Genomic DNA, 24,351 nt, shown 5'->3' with positions numbered 1-24,351 from the left:
AGGCTTTGTGCTTTTCAGTTCTGGCCAACAGCCCAGAGGTTAAAATTCAGACTAGACTGACTGGATGCGTTTTCTTCGTGCTTCTTCCTTGTGTCCCTTGTGTTCAGAGATGTGCTCAGTAGCTGTCTGTGGGCAGTACTAAGAGAAGCTGGGCCATGCGGATTACCTGGGTATGGAAGCAAAAACCTAATATCTCTGGAAATACACCCTGACCTTTTCAGGGGAGATTTCTTCAATGCCACCAATCCCACACACCGCCCCCCCCCCCCCACTTCTGAAACCAAGGTTTTGTTTTGTTTTGACTCAATGTGGGTGACATTGGCCCTGGGTGGCTTATCCTAAGTTATGTGATAATCTCTCAGCGAAAGGATTCCCCGGGAGAAGAATGCGTTTGATGCTCTGTCCAGTGATCTATATTTCCATAAAGTCCTTTCTCCCCCTGCACCATTCCAGCAACAAAACTTGGTGGAATGCCCTGAAGGGCCGGATGAGGCTGCTGCTTTTGGAGTAATTGGTATGTCTAGCTGATATCTTCTTCTAAGGCTGCTTCCTTTCTTTGGCAATTGGTGCGCTTCTTGTGTCCTCATGCATGTCAGATTTTTGAAGCCAATTAACTCTGAGGTTTCCCCCACCACCTAACCAGGGATTGAGAAGAAGCTGCTGGCTCATCAAATAATTTCCACTTTTCACGCTCCAGTTGAGAGATGAGGGGCAGATCAGCTCCAACGGCCAGCTGCATGTTGGACTTTGCCTAGCTACAATCCCTGCTCTAGCCTGCAAAGAATTCCATTCCCCTGGCCTGGAGGAGAGTTTGGAGGTGGGGAGAGAAAGAGGGAGGCCCAGATTTGTCCTAGTTCATCATTTTCTCCCTGCCCCTTTATTCCTGCCTAGAGGCTTCCGAGGATTGTTAAGTCATGTACAGGCAAACTCAGAACAATAGCAATGGTACCTGAAATCATTGTCAGCACACAGCAGCAGTCATGTGGATGCATAAATTCTAAACACCGAGGGCAAATGACACCTACGATGCAATCAGTGGCAAAGAATACATTGCTCCCCCCCCCCCAATAGAACAACCTCTATTTCCAGCTCATGTTCAAACAGATTGGTTTCAAAACAAAACAAAACACCACCGCAGTAACGGAAAGTTTTACTTTTTCGTTGGTTCCTATGCCCTGGGCATATGATCAAACTTGCAGGTAGCCTAGGGAGATGAAAGGCTCTTCCAGATGACCAGTTAATTGCACATTCATTGCATTTCCACACACAGGTACACAATTCTCATGGTGCTTCTGCAATGTCGCTGTTCATTGACCTTTCCGATTGGTTTGCATTGAGGTTATATGATGGCACACAGCGTTGCCAATACGCCAAACTTTCCAGTGCGTTTCCCCTTGCCCATGTTTGTGGTGAAATGTCTCCTGTAGTTTTCCATTTTGTTTTCCATCAACAAATTGTTTGATATTGTGGAACTGTACCAAAACAGCGCCCAGCAGCAAAGAACAAAAGAAACAGGGTGTGAAAGCGAAGTACAATAGGCATTACTCTTAAGAGTCCGACATGAACATGTTGTGAGCAAGCAGGTTTTACAGTTCTTTCAGGAGAATGATAAAAACAGGATCTTCCAGTCATCCACAATAAAAAGAGTTATTTAATATATCGTTTTAAATAAACAGCTTTCACATCTCTAAACCTGTGTGTACTATTTTGTGAACACGTTGCTTAAATAAACTTCAGCTGCAATCCTATGCACACTTACTTGGAAGTAAGCTCTGCTAACATATTGGGACTCACTGAAGAGTAAACATTCATCAAATTGCACCCTAAAAGAATTATTATTATAATGCTAATAAATTTAAAAGCAGGGAAATTGAAAAGTTGACAAACAAGTGCCTATGAAGGTAAATAGCAAAAGAAAATTTACATTGGATATAAATGTATATCCAACAGGGAAAAGCAAAATAAAAACACACCATAAAAACAAATGGGAACAAAAGTAACAGAAAAACAAACTTGTATCCTGCGTCCAGGAAGCTGATCTGGGTAAGGGGATCCTGCGGCCAGCCCTCCAGATGTTACTGGACTACAACTCCCATCAAACCTGACCACGGACCATGCTTGCTGGGGCAGATGGGAGCAGGAGTCCAATGTAGAAGGTACATCTTCAAACTTATACCAGCTTTATATCCATTTCATTGTCATGACTTCGCCAAAGAATCCTAGGAACTCTGATCGGGTGACTGCTCTGAGGATATAGGAGATCCCTAAGCAGAGGTAGAATTCCTTAGGGAGGGAGGGAGAGAATGACTATCAAAACTTTATGAGCACACTTATGTGAAAAAAAATCCCCTCTGGATCCAAGTAAAAATGTATATTTATGGCACAAATATGCCCAGGCACAGCCAGTCTGAGCCACGCAGCAAGAGTGTCTGGAGCAGCAAATTCTGTAAAGCAGGTGTGGGAAAACCTTTGGTCCTCCAGATGTTGTTGAACTGCAACTCCCATTACCCCTGATTATTGGCCACATTTTCCTCTCCCCTTTTAATGCACTTTTCTTTCCTGTTTGTCTTCTGTCCCTTGAGTCTCTGCAGTTTCCCTTCCCATCTTTCCTGTGGTAGGTTCATCTGAGATCACATATTTCCTCTAAGCTATTTTCTGATAATGTAACTGTACATTAAGTACATGTGGAAAAGCATACCCCTCAAAAGGCAAAGGCAAAATGAGAAAACTTTCCACCAGAGGCTTAGGCATATTGCCTGTTATGCATGAGTTAAAGTCCATGCACTGGTTAAGAATTCACTGTATGTTTAACATACAGTACAATGCTATGCATGTCTACCCAGAAGTAAGTCTCTTTGTGTTTAATGGTGTTTGCTCCCAGGTATGTGGGTACAGGATTGCAGCCTAGACTTTGGTTTAGGGTTGGTGGAAACAGGGTTCTTGTACCTTTAACAACTGTGTGGCAGGCAGAAATGCAACTGGTTAAACCTGTCATAATATAGAAATATAATTATTAGAAAAACTTCATCTGTTCACATTCTGTCTGTCAGACATTTTATTACTTCATAGTAAGGGATTTATTTTTTCCCGGTCTCTTCTACACTTGTGAAGGAGGACACAAATATGCACATGACAAAAAGCCATTTGCAATTTTTATGTAAATATGTGTCCTCTTTTGCAAATATCCTCTTCTGCAATCCCCATGCTGTGTACTGGGCCCAGAAAATCCTGTTGGCACCCCTGAGCGCTGACACCATGTTTGTGAGGGTCCTGGGCACCCTGGTTTCAGTTCCCTGCCTGACTTACTGGGGCACCATGGATGGTGAGCTGCATTCATTGCAGAACTGAATGGTGGCTTCACTAAGTAAGCCGCATTTCTCTTGCCCCCTGTGTGGCAACATTTGTGCAAATGGGAAAATAATAAACAAGATTGGTTGACTCCATGCCGAGTGGCACTGGGCAGAGAGGTGCACAGGACAGCTGTACTGGGCAAGCAAGTGAACTATCTTTATGTTCCCTTCCTGGAGCTCTCAATACTTCATTGTCAAGACAATCAAAATACGGCTGCTCGGTCCGTTCAGCCACCCAGCGATGACCAGGGATTTTAATGAGACTCGGAAATTCCACCGGCAGAGTTTTCTGCATGTGGTTGTAAAAGCTGCACCTGTTTATTTTCCATGCTCTGAAATACAAGAAAAGGGCCACACAAGAAAGGTGTCGGTTCTACTTTTCAATTCAGCTTCGGAGGACGTAACGAAGGATGTTTATTGCTCACATTGTGCCTTCAGAGCTTCATGTTCTTTCTTGATCTTTGAGATGAAAAGGCCAGCCCTTCGTCATCTGTTTGTGTGCCACTGCAAGGCTACCAGAGTCTATGGGGGCAGAAGAATTCCCAGCACTTTCGCATTCCCATGGCACTCAGCGCAAGAAATACACAAAAGAGCTCCAGGGACTGCGGGAAGCCCTTGTCATCCCATTTGAGAAACATCAGTCAGGATACACGTTCTCCCTTTCCAGCGTTGTCCCAGCTCCACCCTCTGCCCCCCTAAGTCTGTGTTTCATTAGCTAACATTTTGTGGTTGCCTCACTACACACTCAAGTGGGAATATCCAGTGCTGGAGAGAAAAAGCGTTGCTGTGATATTTGGTGTACCACATCTGATAGGGATGAAGCAGTAGACTGTCTGATCTCTGGAATGTGGCCTCTGGCACCGTTCTCTGGAATAATTCCCCATTAGCAAATGGGAAAAGGAACCATTTAAATCAAAACATCCATCCCCCAACAAAAGAGAGAGGGAGAGATACCAGAGGAAAGTGAAAATACAAAACTGGTTACAAATTTATACTCACCAGGCAGAAATTCCTATTATTTGGAACTTAAGGCAGTTTTAGTACCCTTGCGTGTTTTCTGAGAGTCCATATTGTTCCAAAATATATTCGCGTTCCTGCGTCCATTACACCCCCGGATACTTACATTGTCTACAAAAAACATGGCAATTTTGTCAAAAACAAAGGTCGTTTGCAAGGTCAGCTACAATAGTTCCAAGAAATATGCATTTTAGAATACTTGAACCCTTGTGAGAGTTTTTCAGAGTGGGACTTGCACAGAAATTATCGTGCCAAGAAAGGGGGATAAAATATGACTAATAACTAGTCTCAGAGCTAAAGTTCACAATGTCCAGTGGCTAAAATGTTCCCACTGATTAATTATTCTTGTGGGGAAAGGAATTTTCTAAGTATTCGGCCTGGCATTTGCAAACACCCATCCGCCCACACAGTAACAACATGACTGTTAAAGGGGTTCTGATTAAGCACATTTGTCCATTTGCATCTTTCACTTAAGGGCTTGCTGGCTTGGCCAGCATCTGCCAAGCTAGGAGAAGAGATAAACAGATCAATCTCAAAACAAATTATGCAACTTCATGAACTTATCTTGGTGGGAACTGGTAGACCACACAAGTAGAATGGATCAACAGTGAACCAAATAATTGCTTGATTTTTTTTTTTAAGGCATGCTAACAACTTAAAGCAGATTTATAGCCACATCACTGCAAAGAAGGACTAAAGAGAGCAGAAGTATTTTGGCCGAATATTCTAGAATTATCCAATGCACTGAGGTAGCTGCAATTACCAAAGAATGCAGCAGCTATCCTATATGCAGTCCGGATGAGCAGTAATGGGAGGCTGCAGCCACAGAACAGTTGAAGGGAGATAGCTAAGGAGATAAAGTTGAAATATTCTCCACTGTCACTAGCTGAAAAGTAGATGTGGCTTTGGAGTTTATGGCTTACTTCCTGGCGAGAGATCCTGAGAAAATAAATTATCTTTCCTAACTAGCGCCAGGGCCTTTAATGCCAAGCATTAATGTTTCTGCCAATTGTTAATTGCCTTGACAAGTTCTCTGGAAGTGGTCTGAGAATGCCCCTCTCTGCTGTTGATAACATGGCGGTACTGCTGGTGCACGCACAGCCTCGCTTTTTTTCTTTTTTTCTGATCTGGAAGAAGAAGTGGAGAGACATTATTCTTCCTGTCAAGATACAAGGAGAAAACAGTATCTAAAAGATAATTCTAGATTCCTTCCTGTCTCACTGGGAGCTTCAGACTGATCAGCAGACTCAGCACTAGGTGGCTTGACTGGGCTTCCAGAGGAGGCTGCCATTCACTGGTTGAAGCTTCTGAAACTGCTGTGGTGGGAGCTCTGAAGAGGAAGAGGAAGAGGAGCAGCAGCCTTTGGCTGTCTCGCCATTCTCTGCCTGGCCTGCCCTGCAAGTTTACCTGGTCAGCTAGGCTTGGCCCAATAGCAGCACACTCTAGCTATCCTTGGGTGCCCACATAACAGATTGCCCCCCCCCCAAGAAAATGCATCACATACCCAAGCAGAGGGCAAAAGGAGGGCACAGATTTGTATACAAATTGCCTAAGCTCATTTATACATAGAGAGGCAAATGTAGACGTAATTACTATAATTTAAATAGAAACACAGTCCATCTCAGCACAGTGGGGAAGAGTGTGGCCAGGTGCCCTGTTAGCCTGCTGTCCTGGTGCTGATGGGCAACTTCAAGGTCTCTCCTCAAATATTTTTCAAACAAAGGACAAGGCCTAAGGTGTCCTGATATTCTTCTATTCATAGCTAGCAGCTTCTGGATGGAGGCATCATTGCTCTTTGGGCTCATGGGGTGCCTCAAGGTTTTGCTCTGGAAATATTGGGAGCCACCTCTCACTTAAGACGGAATCGGTGGTCTGGTAGTGACGGAGGATATACTGCTGCTGCAAACTCCTCCCTACTCCTATCACACAAGGGCAAACAGAAAGCGGAGTGATGGCCACACGAGGTGATTAAGCAGCGGTTCAATACCTAGGAAAGCAACTCCAGAAAGAGGAATTGCTGGAGGATGAACATGAGCCTCTAGTCCAGTGTTTCCCAACCTTGGGCCTCCAGATGTTTTTGGCCTACAACTCCCATCATCCCTAGCTAGCAAGACCAGTGGTCAGGAATGATGGGAATTGTAGTTCAAAAACAGCTGGAGGCCCAAGGTTGGGAAACACTGCTCTAGTCTTCCATTCGCCAACAGCCCATTGTTTGTTTGCATTTATCTGACATTTTCCCTCCAAGGAGGTCAAAGCAGGATACCTCTGAGGTAGCTGAAGCTGAGGGAGAATTACTGGCCCAATGTCACTCAGTGAACTGCACCATGGCCAGGAGGAGATTTGAACCTGGGTCTCTCCAATATAACTCCAAGACACTAACCACTACACCACACTGTGAACTCATCCATGGAAGCCAAAACATAGAGAGAGGGGGGAGGAAAAACAGGAGGCAGGGGCCTCCCAACAGTGCCTTACACGGGAGATTGCTGGTGATCAGAGTTGTGCTTTCTAGGCGCTCATCTAGCAGCCTGGGCTATTTTGCTTTGATAAAGCGAAATAAAAATGTGCCGTTTCCTCGCCTCTCACATCTGTTTCCAAAAACGCTTTAGATTGGCCATATCCTCTCAGATGCTAATTCCATTTATAGTCTGCCCGGCCCAGCCTTCCATGCACATATGGTTCCTTTTTTTTCTGTAGCACTTCTGGGACGAAATTCTATCCCACTCCATTCACCTTTCCTGCACAGGCTGGCTGAGATGGGCCACCCACGTCGAGGATCCAGGCATAGCCGGGGGGGGGGGGGGATTCTCACACACATGAAGCAGCATCCGAACTCCCACCAACCCCCTGGTGGCGCTTATCGCCAGCTGGAAGATTGCGAATGAGCTTGCAATTAATCAAGTTCATGTGGGAAGGAAATGCACTGGGTTTGGGGGCGGGGGTTATCCCATCGCTCACAGGGGTGTTAAGGGGTTGAAGTGAGTAGGCTGACACCAAGCAGTTTGTGAATCCCTTCGGGGGCAAGATAAGGGATAACGAAGTCTGGCACATTCAGGTCTTGAGGGTTTTTTGTATGGCCTTATTGGCTACCTCATGAGAAGAGAAGACTTCCTGGAAAAGACCCTGATGTTGGGAAAGATTGAGGGCACAAGGAGAAGAGGACGACAGAGGACGAGATGGTTGGACAGTGTTCTCAAAGCTACCAGCATGAGTCTGACCAAACTGCGGGAGGCAGTGGAAGACAGGAGGGCCTCGTGCTCTGGTCCATGAGGTCATGAAGAGTCGGACACGACTAAACGACAACAACAATTGGGAAATAGTTACAAACCTCCCTTTATCAACAGTGATCTGGATACTGTGACGATGGGGCTGTTGGCCTAAGTAGACCTAAGTAGACCGGGCCTACTTGACTTAGGTAAATGTTGAACCAGGTGTAAGTTGCTGCAGGCCCTGGAACCAGACATGGAAACTTGCCCTAGAACAGACATAGGCAAACTTGGCCCTCCAGATGTTTTGGGACTACAACTCCCATCATCCCATCAGGACCAGTGGTCAGGGGTGATGGGAATTGTAGTCTCAAAACATCTGGAGGGCCGAGTTTGCCTATGCCTGCCCTAGAATAAGGTTCTTCTTCTTTTTTACAAATTTACTAAGAAAATGTAGTTATGTGCCCATTAGATTCTAGCTAATGGGCCTGAAACCCTGGAGAGCTGCTGCCAGTCAGTGTGGACAATACTGAACTATGGAGATCAGGCAGGCACCTTCACTTTTGGGTGCCTGCTAAAAACATTCCTGTTTAGACAATTCTTCCCAGATGCTTAGAAAGCTGATGCTGAGTTTTAATTGGTTTTAGTCTATTCCTTTCACGTTTTTTATGCTTTAAAATATTATTGAAAACTTTTCTTGTGATAATCTGACTGTTCTGTTTTGTAAAGTGTTTTGAGGTTTTTTCCCCCCTACAATCAAGCGGAGTAATGAATAAATGAAAAATAAAAACATAATGGGCTTGTGGTCTGACTTGGTATAAAACAGCTTCCTATGGTCTTTAAAAGGGGAGGGCTGGGGGGCTGAGGAATCCTGCAACGGACACAGAAACTAGATGGGTCAGAGAAAAGCCTTGCACACAGAGGAGCAGAAACAGAAAGTGAATACAGCTCTCCCTTGCAAAATTCATTTCAGAGACGGCAGATAGTAAGAGCTACTGCCAGGAGAAGGAAACACTTGCTTGAATGGGACAAGAGAAGTGCGGGCAAACAGCAAAGCTGTGTTATTTTCTGAGCCTTGACTAGGCATTTTCAGGCACCTTTTCTCCCGGCATCCATAATGGTGAGGGGCCTATTCAGGGCCGTCTTAAGCATATCCAGCGCCGTGGTTCAAAGCTCCCTCCGGTGCACACACCCCCCGCTTTTGCCAGTTGTCCACCTTTTTAAAGGGAGAATGGCACTGCCAGCGGAGCTGGAGGAGGCGGGCAGTGGCTGGAGGGCGGCTCCTCCGGCAGGGAAGAGGCGGAGGCTGGACACGGCACCTCCCACCTCAGCTGGACACTTCATGCCACGGTGGCCATGGCAGACGGAAACGCCGGGCGCAGCGCTGCTTCGGTGCAGCATTGCAGAGGCGGATGAGGGCGGCGAGCTGATGCCAGAAGGTGCCGCGTCCAGCCTCCACCTCTTCCCTGGTGCCCTCCAGTACTTGGCGCCCTGGCGCCCCGCACCACTAGCCTCTATGGGTAAGATGCCGCTGGGCCTATTTATTCTATAAGGAAAAAGCAGTGCTAGTATTCTCTTTACATTCCAGCGCTGGAATGAGAGCCAGCGTGATGTAGTGGTTGGTCAGAGTTTTGGACTAGGACCAGTCACTGCCTCTCGGCCTAGCCTACCTCACAGGGTTGTTGTGGGGATTAAATGAGGAAGAGGAGAACCATGTTTGCCACCTTGAGCTCCTTGAGATATGCATGCAGTAACTGAATAATAAGATTCCCTGCAGAACAGGATCATAACCACTCAGATTTTTATAGCTGCAGCACGTTTGCACACTGAAGGACCATCTACAAACCAGACACTGAAAGCACATTTTACACACCCACCCAAGGAATCCTGGGGACTGTAGTGTAACCTCACAGAGCAATAATTCCCAGGATCTTTAACCAACTATAGTTCCCATGATTATTTGTGGAGGAGAATGTGCTTTAAAAGTATGGGGGGGTGTAGCCAAGGGCTCATAGCTGTGATTGAGTTGGTGCCTGTAATTATATACAGTACCTTCCCACTACTAGTACCACAATTGAAAAAGGACAGGAAAGGAACAGGAAAACCAACAGTGGATCCTCTAATAAATGCCCGGCTAATATACTGTAATTATTTAGGTTCCTTTGAAATGTAGGCGCACAGATAGAAATCTGGAGAGAGCTCCCCACAGAATGGGCTCTGCCATACCAAAGGCCAGCTTGCTGATTAGGAGGACTAGCCACATATATTTTTCTGTCTGAAGTGATGGGCGCAATGGCCTCTCCCCACTCCATGAGCAAAAGCCTGCAGCAATAGCGAGATAGGGACAAGTTGGCTAGTATATTGTGTCAGCCCTAAAATGTGTCAATATTTATTTTTAATTTCTCACTTCCATAGCACCTTTTGGTTAATTCATTGCTTTAATGGTCCTTTCTTCCTTTATTATCCTTATCACAGCCATCAGACCTTCTGCTGTTATTCTCATGTTGCTAGTGGAGAAATGAAATTGAATGGGAGAAACTTGCCTAAGGCCTTCTCATTAGACTGCAAGGTTGATCTGAGGTTTGAAACCAGTGTCCTAGGTCAAGCTCCAGTCTAACACCTTACCAGGCCAGTCTCTAGAAAGGTTTTTTAACACGGGGTGTGAAGCTCACTGTACAAGCCACATTCTTCCCTTTGCCCCGCACACTTTCCTTTTTGTATCTGAGTCCTGTGCTGGCAGTGCGAGTGGCCGTGTGCTCCTGTCCAACTGGACTGAACAATACTGTTTGGCAGTAAGTAGGGGAACCATTTTACTTTCATTTTATTCCAGGGATTTTTAAATAATCATTGGGTAGACTGTTCATAGCTCAACAACAGAGCACACTTGGGGGGGGGGCGAAAGCCCCATATTAAATTCCCAGCATTTCCAGTTAAAAAGTCTTAAACTTCCTCTGAGACTTTAAAATATCCCATGAGCTTATATGACAGAGCTTTTTTCTTTAATTCATCTCAATGGACATTTACCAGCAAGGCAAGAGGTACACTTAGGGATAAACCTGGCTCACACTAATGGCTATATTCTAATAGCTGGGATGTAACAAACCCATTACAAGAATACTAAATGGAACACAATTAGTGTATATAGCTGAGAGAACTACCCACATCCCTTACTGAATCCATGAGATATATAAGGTCACATTTGCTAAGAAATTCCAGATCTGTAGCTTCTCATTGCAATTGCTCCCTTTTTGTTGTTTGCTTCATAGGAACTTTGAGATGTTTGTGTGGTCATCTTGCTTTCATCCAACAATATCTCAAGCACCCTCTAGCGGGAGAAAAGAGAACAGCACCATTCACCTTTTAGTTTTAGGTATTTATTTAATATCATAACCTGACAAAAGCCAACATGGTCACAGTCATCTTCATTGATGCCTTCGGGGGAACTGGAGTTCCTTATAAGAACAAAACACATATGATTTTTTTTTCTCTCCCAAACTCTTAAATTGTCAAGTACTGTAGCTCCATAAAGTTCTGAGCTCCCTCAGATCCCAGCAAAGTCAGCCTTCATTAGGGCCTTCAAGTATTGCCTTTCTGTCCACCTACAAAACCAATGGATCAATTCAAATTCCAGAACTTTCTCAAACACTGAATCTGACTACGTCCACTCTTCCTTTAACCAAGGGCATCTCAGGCCAGGAAATAGGCCTTAAGCTCTGAGGTTCACATTTAACAAATGGAAGCTCTGTTGAGTAAGACGCAAAGAAATTTCCCTGCGGTCACCTGCTTAAGGAAGAAATAAAATGGCAGTCCCAGTTCTGTCATTCTCTCCGCAAAGTCTATGCCATTCACAGCAATAGCCTTATGTCCCTACAGAGAGTGATGTGGATTAAAATCGCCACCAATTAGATCTTTTAAGAGAAAATGTTTCAGGGAATTATTACGTACATTAAAATCCCCACATACAGTTTCATTATTCTTTAAGACCCCTTTATACTCCACTGTAGATAAATTTTCACAAGAAGGCCATTGCTGTGTTATGGAGTCGTCTCGCAGGGACTTCATTTGATATTAATTGCATTACATTCCTATTCTGTCTTTAATAGAAATGTCTTCTAACACAAAGAGACATGCACCACTGGGAAAGGTTAGAAGCAAATACTATTGCTTAGACGACTTTTAAGTGTGAAAAGACCAGCATGTGGGTTGTTGGGGTTTTTTGTTTTTGTTCTGTTAGCACGTTATTTAAATGTGCAACTCTTTCAGCACCCAGCTGACATCAACCACTACAAAGCTGCCAGCTTTGAGGCATGCAGTGAAGCTCTCCCATGCCGGACAGGACAGGCCCCCCCATTCCAACTCCAGCTTATCAGTTTTGTCCCGTGGCTCCCTTGTTGGTTGGCCCAATGCTCCAAGTGGTTGATCCACTTATTTTGAAGCACACCTAAAACTATCCCGCTTCTTTGAAAGACTTTAAATCCATTTCGGGGTGCCACACAGAGGATTCCACAAATATCGCAAAACGTCACCTGATCAAGAACCTGGATCAAGCCAAGGGCCCTTCTAGCTGAGCATCCTGTTTCTCACAGTAGGAAGCCAGATGCTGATACAAATCCCACATGCAAGGCATGAGCAAAATAGTCTTCTCCTGCCGCTGTTGTTCCCCTGCATGCTGCCTGTGATCCGGGAGGTAACACCTCTGACATGCTGAGCACTCTGATCTTCATGAGGTTCAACTATGTGTTTTGGTTCTCCACACCCATTAACCAACACAGCTTCCTCTGCTTTTTGTGTACCCCCTAGGTTCTGTTTGTGTACCCCCTAGGACGCGGGTGGCGCTGTGGGTTAAACCACAGAGCCTCAGGCTTGCCGATCAGAAGGTCAGCGGTTCAAATCCGTGTGACAAGGTGAGCTCCCGTTGCTCGGTCCCTGCTCCTGCCAACCTAGCAGTTTGAAAGCACGTCAAAGTACAAGTAGATAAATAGGTACCGCTCTGACGGGAAGGTAAACGCCGTTTCCGTGCGCTGCTCTGGTTTGTCAGAAGCGGCTTAGTCATGCTGGCCACACAACCCGGAAGCTGTACGCCGGCTCCCTTGGCCAATAAAGCAAGATGAGCACCGCAACCCAGAGTCGGTCACGACTGGACCTAATGGTCAGGGGTCCCTTTACCTTTTTACCTAGGTTCTGTGAGCAGGCAATTAAGTATGCAAAACTACCAGGGAGCAAGTCTGAGTGAACACAACTACAATTATTATAAAGCAAGGGTTGCCTTACCTTTTTGGGCCTGATCTGTAGTCAGCCCTCTGGGGGTTGAAGACCAGAGAACATGCACAGGACCCATTTCCTAAATTAATCCATGCAGATCAGCTAAGGAGGATACTCACCCCCTCTTCACTCATACGACATTAATCTGATGACAGCCCCAACAGGGCACCCATGCCAGAGCTTTGTGTACTTTTATTTACTTTTCTTTTTTTGCTGCTGCCATCCAAATCAGTAGAGTCTTCAGGAGCCAGAGCAAAATTATGATACTTTTTGGGTAGTGGTGGTGACATGAGCCACGCCTACTGTTGGGTAAACATGAATAGGACAGGCTGCAAGGAGGCCAGTTACAACACTCCCAATATCAGAACCAGCCCTGAAACTCCCACCACAATCCCAAAATGTGAACGGTGAAATATCTGCAGCAATCCTTTGCAACAGAAGAGCAGGATCTGCAATTAAGCTTACACAAAGAAGAAATTACTTAAAGTAAATTATTTAAATAATGAATGCAATTCAGCTAGGAACGAATGTGTGGCTACTCTTTACAAGAAGATTCAGCCCTGCATGTATGCTATGTGCTTTTATTCCCAGCAGTGTTTTTGGTTTGTTTTAATTCCCTGACTCTGGGTTTCTTCTCAGCCCTCCGATCCCCAAATGAAATGGCAGTCAGGCTACTGAAAGTAGAGCTACTTCATCATCATCAGAGAAGGAGGGAATGGACGAGTGCCCATTCATGATTACCAATCAATGATTTCTTACAGCAACATGGCCTCCCACTCCCCTGTGTAAATCCTTCCAGGACCATCAAGCTGTGACAACCTTAATGCGAAGGAAACGTCAGGCTCCAGTGATATTTGAAAGGTCCCTTTGAAATATTTGGCAAATCTCTCTCTCTCTCAATCGATGCAAACGGATGGGGATTCGTTCCAGATGAATGAGAGGTGGCAGAGCCCATCCTGTTGCAAAAATCATCCGGCAAGCCTCCTTGAAAGATAAATGAGATGTAAAATGTTGCCTGAGTTCCTTTACAGGAAAAGGGTAATAAAGAGATTGGAACTCGTTGCAGATTTCTGCTGCAGCACGTTTACTTCTTGGCCAGGAGTCCTGCTTGTTCTGCTTCTTCCACTTGAGGGATTTCAAAACACCTTCAGATTCCATGAGCTGCCTCATCTATGACGGATATGATTTTGAGGGGCGGTAGTGATGGATGGATTGCCTTGCTTGCCATCACGGTGCTACTGAAGTGCTTAATAAATCTTTCATTGACTTCAGTGGAATCATGATTCCAGGCCTATACTTTCAGCCGGGTATATTTAGGCTGCTGGCTGGGGATGTTTTATGCACATGAGTGGTGGCAGGCTGGGGGTGGGGCAAAGGCAACATAACTAAACGTGTGTTGTACAAAGCACAAGGGTGGAGAGCCTGTGGCCATCCAGATTTTGTTGCACCACAACTCCCATCATCCCTGACCACTGACCATGCTTGCAGTCCAACATAGGGAGAGACTCACGTTCCCCATCCATGTTGTAGCCTGAACAATGGGGACAGAATTATAATTCAATGTAACTGAAGCTTTTTAGAAGCCAGATTCTTTGAGAATATTAGTTTAGTAAGATCAAAAGAAAGTGCATGTGTGCAAGCGCGTAGAACAAAAAATGATCTGCATTTATGTACACACACACAAACACCACTTTTGCAATCCTGTTGTATGTCCCAAGTGGGAGGTTTAGGGAGAGATGAAGCTGTTGGCTCCCTCCTTGTCTCTGTTTAATAAATTATTTAAAATATACTTATTTTATCATGTGTTTCTCTCTTGATGATGTTCCACTTGGTTCTCTTCTTTTTTCCAATTTTAGGCTAATTGTTATATAACTGTGGGTTGTGTTTTTTTAACTGCAACTTTTGAAGATTCCTTTTAGCCTCCCCCAGCAAGTGAGACATTTTCTTTCTCCAATTTTGTTCCCTTTTGTTGAGCCTGCAGGCAGGACCTGTTTAATATTACGTATGCCCAGCACCCAGACTAGCAGTCCTCAGTTCCCCACCCCACCACCAGCAGACCACTTGGAAAATTGCTGGGGGTCTCAGAGGAAATCCCCCACACACAGATCAAAGCACATACGTAACTCATATTTTAATAACCACAGCCTTGTGTTTCATTCAGGCACAGTCAGCACTTTCCACCTGACAATGATGGAAACAAGCCACGTGAGCTTATAACCAGTAATGCTATGAGCAGGGTTGCAAGCAGAGGAGGTGGGGTTAACCATAAACCTGTTTAAAATTCTGCTTAGTTATTAATTATTTTTCATCAGCAACTACAAATTAGCATTTACATCATGTATTTTGTACAGAAGCAAACACTGCTTCATTGACACAGCTAACTCTATCCTATGAATCCTATACAAGTACACAGCTGACAAACTATGACCGATCCATACAACAGATGCAAGTTAGCTGTATTGTATGCAATGGATGGCATGTACACAGGATAGCTGACAAAATGCATCAAAAATGAAAGCCATACATGCGTAAATGCAATCAATCAAAACTAGTGCAGTTTTGGGCAATACTATTTTTTAACCATGTTTTGCTTCTGCAATGAATACAAATAAAAATTAAACATTTTTCTGTTTGCCTGCCTGTTTCTCAGCATCTGCATAATTGTCAAACCAGTGATATTATGAAAATCACAAGGTTGTATCCAACTCATTTCTACTCAGGGTAGACCTCTTAAAATTAAAATACCTAAATTAAGTCATATGCATTAATTTCAATAGGTCTGAGAAGCGCTTAGTTGGATACAGCCCACACGCTTTAGGTTAGGTCATTCCTTTAACTCAGCTATGGGGGACTTTGGTCCTCCAGATGTTGCTGAACTACAACTTTCATAGCCAGTGGTATGTGCAGCAACATCTGGAGGCCAAAAGTTCTGCTGTAACTGGCAATTTTCTGGAGGTAAATTAATAGACTGTGTCAGCACCATATTAGGAAAACCACAGGCCCTTCTTTGGGAGCAATCCTAACACTTCCACCCAGCCAGCATGGTGGGGCTTTACAGAGCAGCAGGGTCACTGTCACTTTCATAGCTTTGCTGAGCATCCCAGGTGAAGGGTGCAGGCAGGGACCGGGCCCAGCTCACTCAACAGTGCCACATGATGGCAGCATGGTCAACTCACATTCCAAAAGATCCAGAGAACATTCAGCCCCACCTCTGGAAAGCCCCATTTCTTGGTAGGCAGACAAGGGAGATCTGCACCAGAGAGACACCGCCCCATCAGCAGCAGCCCAACATAAAAGGGATATGGATTGCTCTGTCAGTATGATATTCTACCACTAGCGCAAATGGCAGGGGTCAGCAAACTTTTTCAACAGGGGGCTGGTCCACCGTCCCTCAGACCATGTGGTGGGCCAGACTATATTTTTTTTGGGGGGGGGGTGAACGGATTCCTGTGCCCCACAAATAACCCAGAGATGCAATTTAAATAAAAGCACACATTCTACTTATGTAAAAACACGCTGATTCCCAGACCGTCCGTGGGCTGGATTGAGAAGGCATTTGGGCCAGATCCGGCCCCCAGGCCTTAGTTTGCCTACCCATGGCAAATGGTCTCCATCTCAGAAAAGGAAATTGGTTGCAGGGCCAGGTACAGATATTCTCAATGGTTCTACAGCTTTTTGGCACACAACTCAAAACAAGTTCGACAACTTCACTCACTTTTTGAAATATGTAATATGGCAACCCTACCCTCTGACCTCCATCATATAAGCACTTTTGCAAATAATAAATGCTGATAACAGCTGTGGGGGGGGGGGGAGAAGATCTGATCTCTGAATAGAGGCAGATTTCCCACCTTCTGGGAAAACCACACTTTGGTTATTGCAGAAATGGGACCTTCGGTTGTAGCCATTTCGATGGTAATTGCCGCAACCATTTTTCTAAGTAATGGTGTATATGCAATTAAACATTGCATTCGGAGCCTAAGCACTCCTCGGCAGAAGTGCTTCATCCGATGGGCAGAGAAACTCAGGACTGGGTTTCGGCACAGACAAAACACTTGCTGAGCCAGCACATTTCGGCACTGGGAAAACGGGGCCAGCCACATCCGAGCGTCAAAAGCAAGGCGAGCTCGCTTTGAACCAAGAGAGAGCAAGCGTGGTCCTCTCCTAGCGGAGAAAGGCCGGCGCAGAGGAAGCGGCTACCCAACAGGACCATGAGGTGCGCTCGCGCCCAGCGAGGAATCAATGAACGATTTGCTTCTGCCCTTTTCAAATATGCTTAAGTTTATATAAATGCGCCAGTTCCCACTTTCCTTCCCCACAACCTCCATCTTCGCCACGGACACTCGCAAAAGGCGAGGACAACGCACCTCCGTTTTATGTGTGCGGCTGGGGTGGAACGCGCTGACGTCAGAGCCGCCGCCCGACATCTTGAGGAAAGGACTTTATCTAGGCTCCGCCATCTTTAGTGAGGGTTTCCATCACTACCCCCCTCGCCATTTTGGAATAGGTCATTCCGACTCCTGCCTTATTTTTCCTTTCCCCCCTTTTTTCTCTCTATCTTCCATCACTTCCCCAATCGATCAAATTCCGTGTGTGTGTGTATCTGCATTTAAAGATTAAGCCGGATTGTCTTTCGAGGAAGTGATCCGCCTTTGTCAGCCGTATCGCTTCCGGGTGAAGCGAGGTGACCTCTGACCCCCGCGACGCCCGCCTCTTCCTTTCCGGTGTTGGTTGCTGCCTGCGGAGACGTGCGAGTAAGTGTCGAGAGAGGGGGGTAACTTCCATCCACCCCCATCCTCGGGGACCCGGCTCTCCCCGAATTTGTCCGCGGTTTGCCTGGCCTCTCCTCCGCCGGCTGCACGGGGAGGGCGGCGGAGGGGAGGGCCTGGTGCCCCCGGGGTCCGCGGGGGTAGGTAGCACCGCAGTGGGAAGGAGCGCGGCTGGGCAAAGCGGGGATGGAGCCTCGTAGCGCAGCCCGCCTTTTGTTTCAGTTGCTTTATTAAGAGGCGAAGCAGTAGCTTGAGTCGCTTTCCGTAATGTAGGCCGTTGTGGTTCTCATTAAGGCCAAGGTGGACGAGGCTTAGCAGTTCCCCCAGGGCCGCCGCTTGGGCCTGTGGCTGAGTCTGCTCTCCGGTAGGCAGGCTGGCTCCCTTCCTTTTGAGATGGTTTGACGTGGGAAAAGCTTCTTTACTTAGTAGCTGCAGGTTGTTTCAACTCACAAATTCCCTCATCCCTTGGAAGTGAACTTTCTGGGTCTGATTGCGGCCTTGTGAGATCAGAGATGGTCTGGCATCATGTTTGTGTTTTCAGGCCGTCCTGTTACATTGAGAGAAAAAAGATCCACGCATCACGAAGTCGTCTAAGGTTACATACTGTACACGGCCTAGCTCTGCAGGATTGCAGCCTTAATAGCCCTATTTTTAAAGTTTCCACCTCAAAGGCTGCAATCCTAAAGCCTGCTTACCTAGCAGTAGTTTGCCTTCAATTCCGTAGGACTGACTTCTAGAAATCAGTTGTGCTTTAGAGAGCGAAATGTGCTTGGTTCTTTTCACCTGGAATGCCACACTGTGTGTGTGCATGAGTGCATGAGTGTTCGGATATTATTTGCTTAAACCGATCGTAACCACAGTGTACTTCTTAATTATAGAATGATTTTTTGTGTTCCAGATGGGCAGGTTGAGCTTTGTACATGGGAGAGACAGCTAACCCTTCTTTTCTAACCATAAGAACAGTAAATCATAGTAATGGCATAGATTAATATATTCTCTATGGCCATGAGAATTCTCAGCCAGACCTGAAAAAGTTTTCAGGATTATTTCTGCAGTCACTTGGGCTAGGAACATCGTTTATTTTGTTTTTTAAGTATGCTAAAGCTGCTTCCATATTCCAGTGATAGCCAATGTGCTGCCATCTAGACACTTTGTGCTCCACCTCCTAATGCTCCTTATCATGCAAGCTGAGGTTGATGGGAGTTGTAGTACAAAGCATCTGGAGGTTACCATGTTGACTAGTCATGCTGTATTCTTGTCTCTGCAAAATCGCTGCCATCTAGGTTTCCATACATTCTGCCTATAATTCCCTTTATTTGAATGTAGTGACTGGAGGGTTTCTCTGCTGTAAGATACATATCTGTTTTTTACATACCCTTTTGTTTAGAAGTACTTAAGTGCTGAGGGTCCATTTGCCCCTACTCCATCTTCTTGATGGATTGTCTGTGGAATATATATTGCTAAATATTACAGATAAGAGCAGTGGGGATCTTGCCACATGTATGATGTTGGGAAATGTATCATGCTATAGGCCTAAGCATACCTGATTAAGGAGTGCAGGATTTTTCCTATAGGGATGTGATTGTGGTAATGTGTGCTGTTTGATTAGCATTATTATTCCTGTGCAAGTTATTCAGGGAGGTTGTTAATCTTTGAAACCTGCTAGCTATTATAATTAGTGTGGAAGCAACACATTTCACTGAAATGCACACTCCTACAGAAGGGATGTGAGAGAGAAGTACCTGATGCAGTGATTTCCTTGTTTTCTGAGGCAAGGAAAAGCTGGGTTGCTGCAAGGGTGAGTGGATGTTGCTGGGAGTGAGGTGCAGTTAGAAGCTGGAACTTCAGACACAGGTGCTTCTTTTGCAACCTTTGCCAAGGTGCTTTGGACTAAGATTCCCTTCTGCCCCATACAGCACAACCATGCTGGCTGGGGCTGCTGGGTGTGGTAGGGCACTAGGTTGGTGAAGGCTGCTGTACTGCCTGACTGAGCTGGAAGTTGGCACCAGTACAGAAAAGATTTTCTGTGCACAGAGCTGCAAAAAGGGCTGTCAACTAGCCCCACGTAGCTGCTTATTAAAATAGCTTGCTTGTGTGATTTGGGTCTGAACTACTTACTTTCCTTGCTCTGGAATCTTAAAGTTTTATAAGTAGATCCCTTCCAAGAGGCAGCACTTTAAGGCTTTCCATATCCTCCATAATTTGTTGTTGTTTTCTTATAACAGAAATGGCACCTCGTAAGGGCAAGGAAAAGAAGGAAGAACAAGTTATCAGTCTGGGACCACAGGTGGCTGAAGGAGAGAATGTGTTTGGAGTCTGCCACATCTTCGCTTCCTTCAATGACACTTTTGTCCATGTAACTGACCTGTCTGGCAAGTGAGTAGGCACCTGTTTATGACTGCTTTCTTTAACATGTTTATAAAATGAAATATGTATGGGGCAGGGAATGTTGCTCTATGACATTTGGTAAACTTTTACACCTCAGTACTCCTAAATGCATCTACTGGACATATAGTGCTGGACATCACAGGCAGACCCTTGATCAAATGCAGAAATCAAGAGACACACTCACATTGGTACAGAAAGGTTCTCTTAGTTTAAAATCCTGTAAGTCAGGACTCAGGAAACAATGTGGGCCTCCAGGTGTTTCTGAACTACAAATACCATTGGCTATGCTGCCTGGCTGGGGCTTGTGGGAGTTAGAATCCAACACAATGGAGGGCCACCAGTTCCCCATGACCTGCTATAAGCTGTTCAGGCATCCTGGAGTAAGTGAGGACATAAGGGAAAGCTAAATTTTGTGTGACTGGTTCTATGTCTTGTCTGCTAGGATTTAGGACTTGTGGGCAGCAGTAGATGCGGTAAGGTTTGGAAGTTGTTGCTTCCATATTTTAAAAACAATTTGGCAAAGAAGCCAAGAATACAATTTATCTGCTTACCCTGTAACTTCGTATCTCCTGTGAAAGTGAGACTAGACTTGGGGTTCCTCAAATAATCTCTCTGTTCCTTCTTTCTCAGGGAAACAATCTGCCGAGTAACTGGTGGCATGAAAGTGAAGGCTGACAGGGACGAGTCTTCTCCTTATGCTGCTATGCTGGCTGCCCAGGATGTAGCTCAGAGATGCAAGGAGCTGGGAATCACTGCCCTTCACATCAAGTTGCGGGCTACAGGTGGAAATAGGTATGTCTGTCATTCTCTCCCACACAGAGTATCCCACACAGAGTTTATAAAATGTAATTAATCAGATACTAATTAGAATCTAAGGCATTCAGCATTCACCTCTTAACAGTCTACATTATGCAGGAATACCATATGAGAACGTTACTGTATATATAATTTTGTAGCATTCTGTAGACCGGGGGGGAGCAGAGAGGATACCCTCTTGGCACTGAATGCATATATTGGTTGGCTTAATATCTTTGTAGATATTTTGTTGTTTTTCTCTTACCTAAATAAGCTTTGCATTCAGATGGACTAAGTTGCAGTTTGGACTACCATGATCTTATAAAAAGTATTGTCCACATTATTTGTCAGTGAGATCAGGTTGCAGCTAATATAGCCTCGGGGTGTTCTGGTTTTTTCTTTTTGAAATATGAAAACCCTAATATAGCCACTTCTTTTGAATGCTTCTATGTATTTCCCTTAATAGAACAGAGATATTCTATGCCCATTAGACATAGGCCTTGCAGTCAGAAGCAAAAAAGAGGGAAGCCTTCTCAGTTCTGCATAGGGTAGAAAAGGCAAGCAGCAGAGATATCTTGAGAATCCACATGGATTATGGCAAGGATAATTCCCAAGGGGTAGCAGGCACCCAAGACAAAAAACAAAGAACATAATTTCATGAATCTCAGAAACTGATTGGCATTCCCAGTAGATTAAATGTCTGAATTGAAGGGGGGGGAACCCTGCTAGTTAATATAAAATGCCTCCATTACACTCTTTCCTTCAACTTCCAGCATAAAGGTGAGCCTATGAAGTTAGCTGAAAATGACATAGCTTTTATAAAAATACAGTAAGAGCCCTATTTGCCACTAGACGAAAAGCTTGAAGTTGAACTGCCATCTTATCTCCCTGCTTGTCCCACATTGGTCTTTGTCACCAGTTTATTCCCTCCATATGAATTATTATAGAACCATCCAGTATATATAAACAAATGCAGTGGAGACCGACTGGACATCAGAGATTATTAGTAAATGCTTATCTGCTTCATGTAGTTCTTCATTTTTTTCCTTTGCAGAACAAAGACTCCTGGGCCTGGAGCCCAGTCAGCCCTCAGAGCTCTGGCTCGATCTGGCATGAAGATAGGGCGCATTGGTGAGTTGTCAACCGAAGATGCATTTGAAGAATGCATCTCCTTGGAAACCGTCTCTTTTAGAAAACAGCTGTTTCTTAATGTCCCATTCTTACTCAGGTGTTAAACAAGCCCTCTTGGTTTCCTGTGATAACGCTTTTCAAGATTGTGGGGTACATGTTAAAGGTGCTGAGTTTAAGATATGAAGTACAGAAATATTGCAGATTAGACAAGGAGATGTCCCAACATCAGTTGTGACCTTTAGTTAGAAAGAATTGAAACTGGTGCTAAGCTGCATTTTGGTAACTACCATGGTATTATTAAATGTTTTCCCCTGGTAGTTGTGTCATCCCTTCTTAATTAAGTAAAGTGGAAGTCCTAAAGCCTCTGCAGGCTTGTCTGAACTTGGACTTTCACATCCTAAAATACAGTTTCTGTAAATTGGAAGTACAGCTTCTCAGTCTGACTTACGATCCTGCAGTAAATTGGGTTCTTAGTGTTAAGATTTTGACCACCAGCCTTCTGCATTGGAAAATTGTTTCTTTTACCATCTGAAAAGTGACTTAAGAGGGTTTTGTATGTTTGTGGGACCTGTGTATGCAAGAAAGTCTTCTGAATGTGAAATCCTTATTTCTCTCCACAGAGGATGTCACCCCTATCCCTTCAGACAGCACTCGCAGAAAGGGCGGTCGCCGTGGTCGCCGTCTGTAAACAGTAGCTGTTATCTTTCATCATTAAAGCTTTCCAATAAACTTCTGCTCTCATTTGTTCTTTTCTTATACAACTCTGTCACCGCTGGTGTCCTTAAAAGTGCATCCTTGAGTTGGACCTTTTCTCACTAATTACTTACATGAAAAGCAGACTCTTTGGGGGAGTTTTTCCTGTGCATTAACAGCTTCCACAGGATTTCTGTTGTATCACTTTTCCACCGAGTTATTTTTCTATGAAGCTACTCAATACTACTTAGCAAAAAAAAAAACAAACTCTTGCTACAGTCTAAGGACAATTTTGAAGGTGGTGGATAAAAGTAGAGACAAAGCATCTCAATTCCATATATAGATTGAACTTAAAAAAAAAAAACTACACACACAACCCTGGACAGCCACTTCCCCCAAAGCACTGTTTGGTTTTAGATGCAATAGGCTAGCAATGTGTTCTTTTGATTTTGTATAACAGAATTCTGGACTCATCTTAACTTTCCACATACACCTTTCAGGGATCCATTTAGAAAAACATTTAAATCTGTATGAAAGGAATAATTTGATTCTTCCCCATCTGCCTTTTTGGATGCACCTTAGCTTTTCATTATTTCAGATTATTTTGTACTCACTAGTGTGCATTGTCACATGCAGATCGTCAATACAGATTTACCATGGTAGAGCTGTGGATCTGCATTGAGAATTTTCATTTACATTGCATTATTGCTGCACAGAAATCCCAAGCTTGTTTTCTCAGAAGTAACTTGCTACTTTCAATGAAATTTACTCCCATGTAAGTGGATAGCATTGCAGAATTTGTCTTTTTGTCAAGAACTAGGGAGAAGCAATTGTGTGAGAAGTGTTTACCTGTGCAAATTCTCCACGGGGTTGGTTTAAATAGTGCTGGAATGAGCACCAGCAAAAATAAGGACTTTGTCATAGCTCACTTTCATTAACACTGCACTTATTTATATCCTGTCTCTTAATTTTGCTAAAAATTCACAAGGCAGCTTCCACTAAAACAGGCACAAAACTGTTCAGAAACTAATTGCATTAATATAAACGGGCATCATGAAACGAGAAAGCAGCAGGGTTTTGTTTTTTAAAAAATAAATCATGGTTCTAAAATTAAACTGTTAATTAAAATCCCAGGCAAATAAGTTTTAACTTTACACTGAAAGTTAGGATTGGTGCTCCACAGGCCAGGAGCCACAGTAGAATAGGGCATATTTCAGTTACTACCCCATGGTGTCTGAAGATGGAGGCTTTCAGAGCAAGAACTTAGAAAATAATCTTTAAAAATTGTTGCAGTGTTACTTAGGGAAGTTGTTAATGTTTGATGTTTTAGCGTGTTTTTAATATTCTGTTGGGAGCTGCCCAGAGTGCCTGGGAAAAGCCAGCCAGATGGACAGGGTATAAATAATACATTACTACTTAAGTCAGGCCATGCCTGGTTCATCAGTCTCTGGTTCCATCATGCCAAATGAATGCCGGACCTTTTCTTAATACAGACTGTCCAAGTTGTAGCAACAATATAACCAAAAGGCCTGTAAAAGCTATTGCCGTCTTATACTGTACCTTGGCCTTGGGTTATTTCCCTTTTTATATTATGGGCTGTACAGTTCTGAGTGCTTTAAGCATTTTCTTCAAAACAGGTTTTGGTTCCGCAGCACGGTTTTGGTGGCAGGCTAGTTTCTTCCTGACTTGGGAGAAACAATAGATAAAATGTCACAGGACCGTGAATGTAGCTGAGGTCTA

General features: G+C 44.5%; 1 protein-coding gene and 2 long non-coding RNA genes across 3 annotated transcripts in view; 2 read left to right on the top strand and 1 right to left on the bottom strand.

Moving 5' to 3' along the window:
- LOC309361859 overlaps positions 1 to 24,351 on the top strand; it is a 157,143-nt gene that overhangs the window by 99,181 nt on the left and 33,611 nt on the right. The gene's annotated exons all lie outside the window — the stretch shown is intronic.
- On the bottom strand, positions 3,418 to 5,475 carry LOC309361877. The gene is made up of 3 exons (XR_014164682.1): positions 5,131 to 5,475; positions 4,350 to 4,478; positions 3,418 to 4,217 (listed from the first exon to the last, which is right to left on the bottom strand). It is a non-coding gene; the product is annotated as an uncharacterized lncRNA (long non-coding RNA).
- RPS14 (ribosomal protein S14) lies at positions 17,434 to 22,647 on the top strand. The gene is made up of 5 exons (XM_081897082.1): positions 17,434 to 17,589; positions 19,830 to 19,980; positions 20,623 to 20,784; positions 21,842 to 21,918; positions 22,539 to 22,647. Exons 2-5 carry the CDS (start codon positions 19,832 to 19,834, stop codon positions 22,604 to 22,606), a joined length of 456 nt encoding a protein of 151 aa, XP_081753208.1. The 5' UTR covers positions 17,434 to 17,589; positions 19,830 to 19,831; the 3' UTR covers positions 22,607 to 22,647.

The sequence above is a fragment of the Podarcis melisellensis genome, assembly GCF_964234715.1.
Source record: "Podarcis melisellensis genome assembly, chromosome: 2".
Taxonomy (NCBI): Eukaryota; Metazoa; Chordata; class Lepidosauria; order Squamata; family Lacertidae; genus Podarcis; species Podarcis melisellensis.
The sequence above is the reverse complement of the archived record's forward strand: the minus strand, read 5'-3'. Positions and strand labels throughout refer to the sequence as shown.

Coding starts and splice junctions, on each gene's coding strand:
- RPS14 (XM_081897082.1), top strand. CDS start 19,832: ATGGCACCTCGTAAGGGCAAGGAAAAGAAGGAAGAACAAGTTATCAGT. Junction 20,785..21,841: donor CGGGCTACAGGTGGAAATAG/GTATGTCTGTCA, acceptor TTTCCTTTGCAG/AACAAAGACTCCTGGGCCTG. Junction 21,919..22,538: donor CATGAAGATAGGGCGCATTG/GTGAGTTGTCAA, acceptor TTCTCTCCACAG/AGGATGTCACCCCTATCCCT.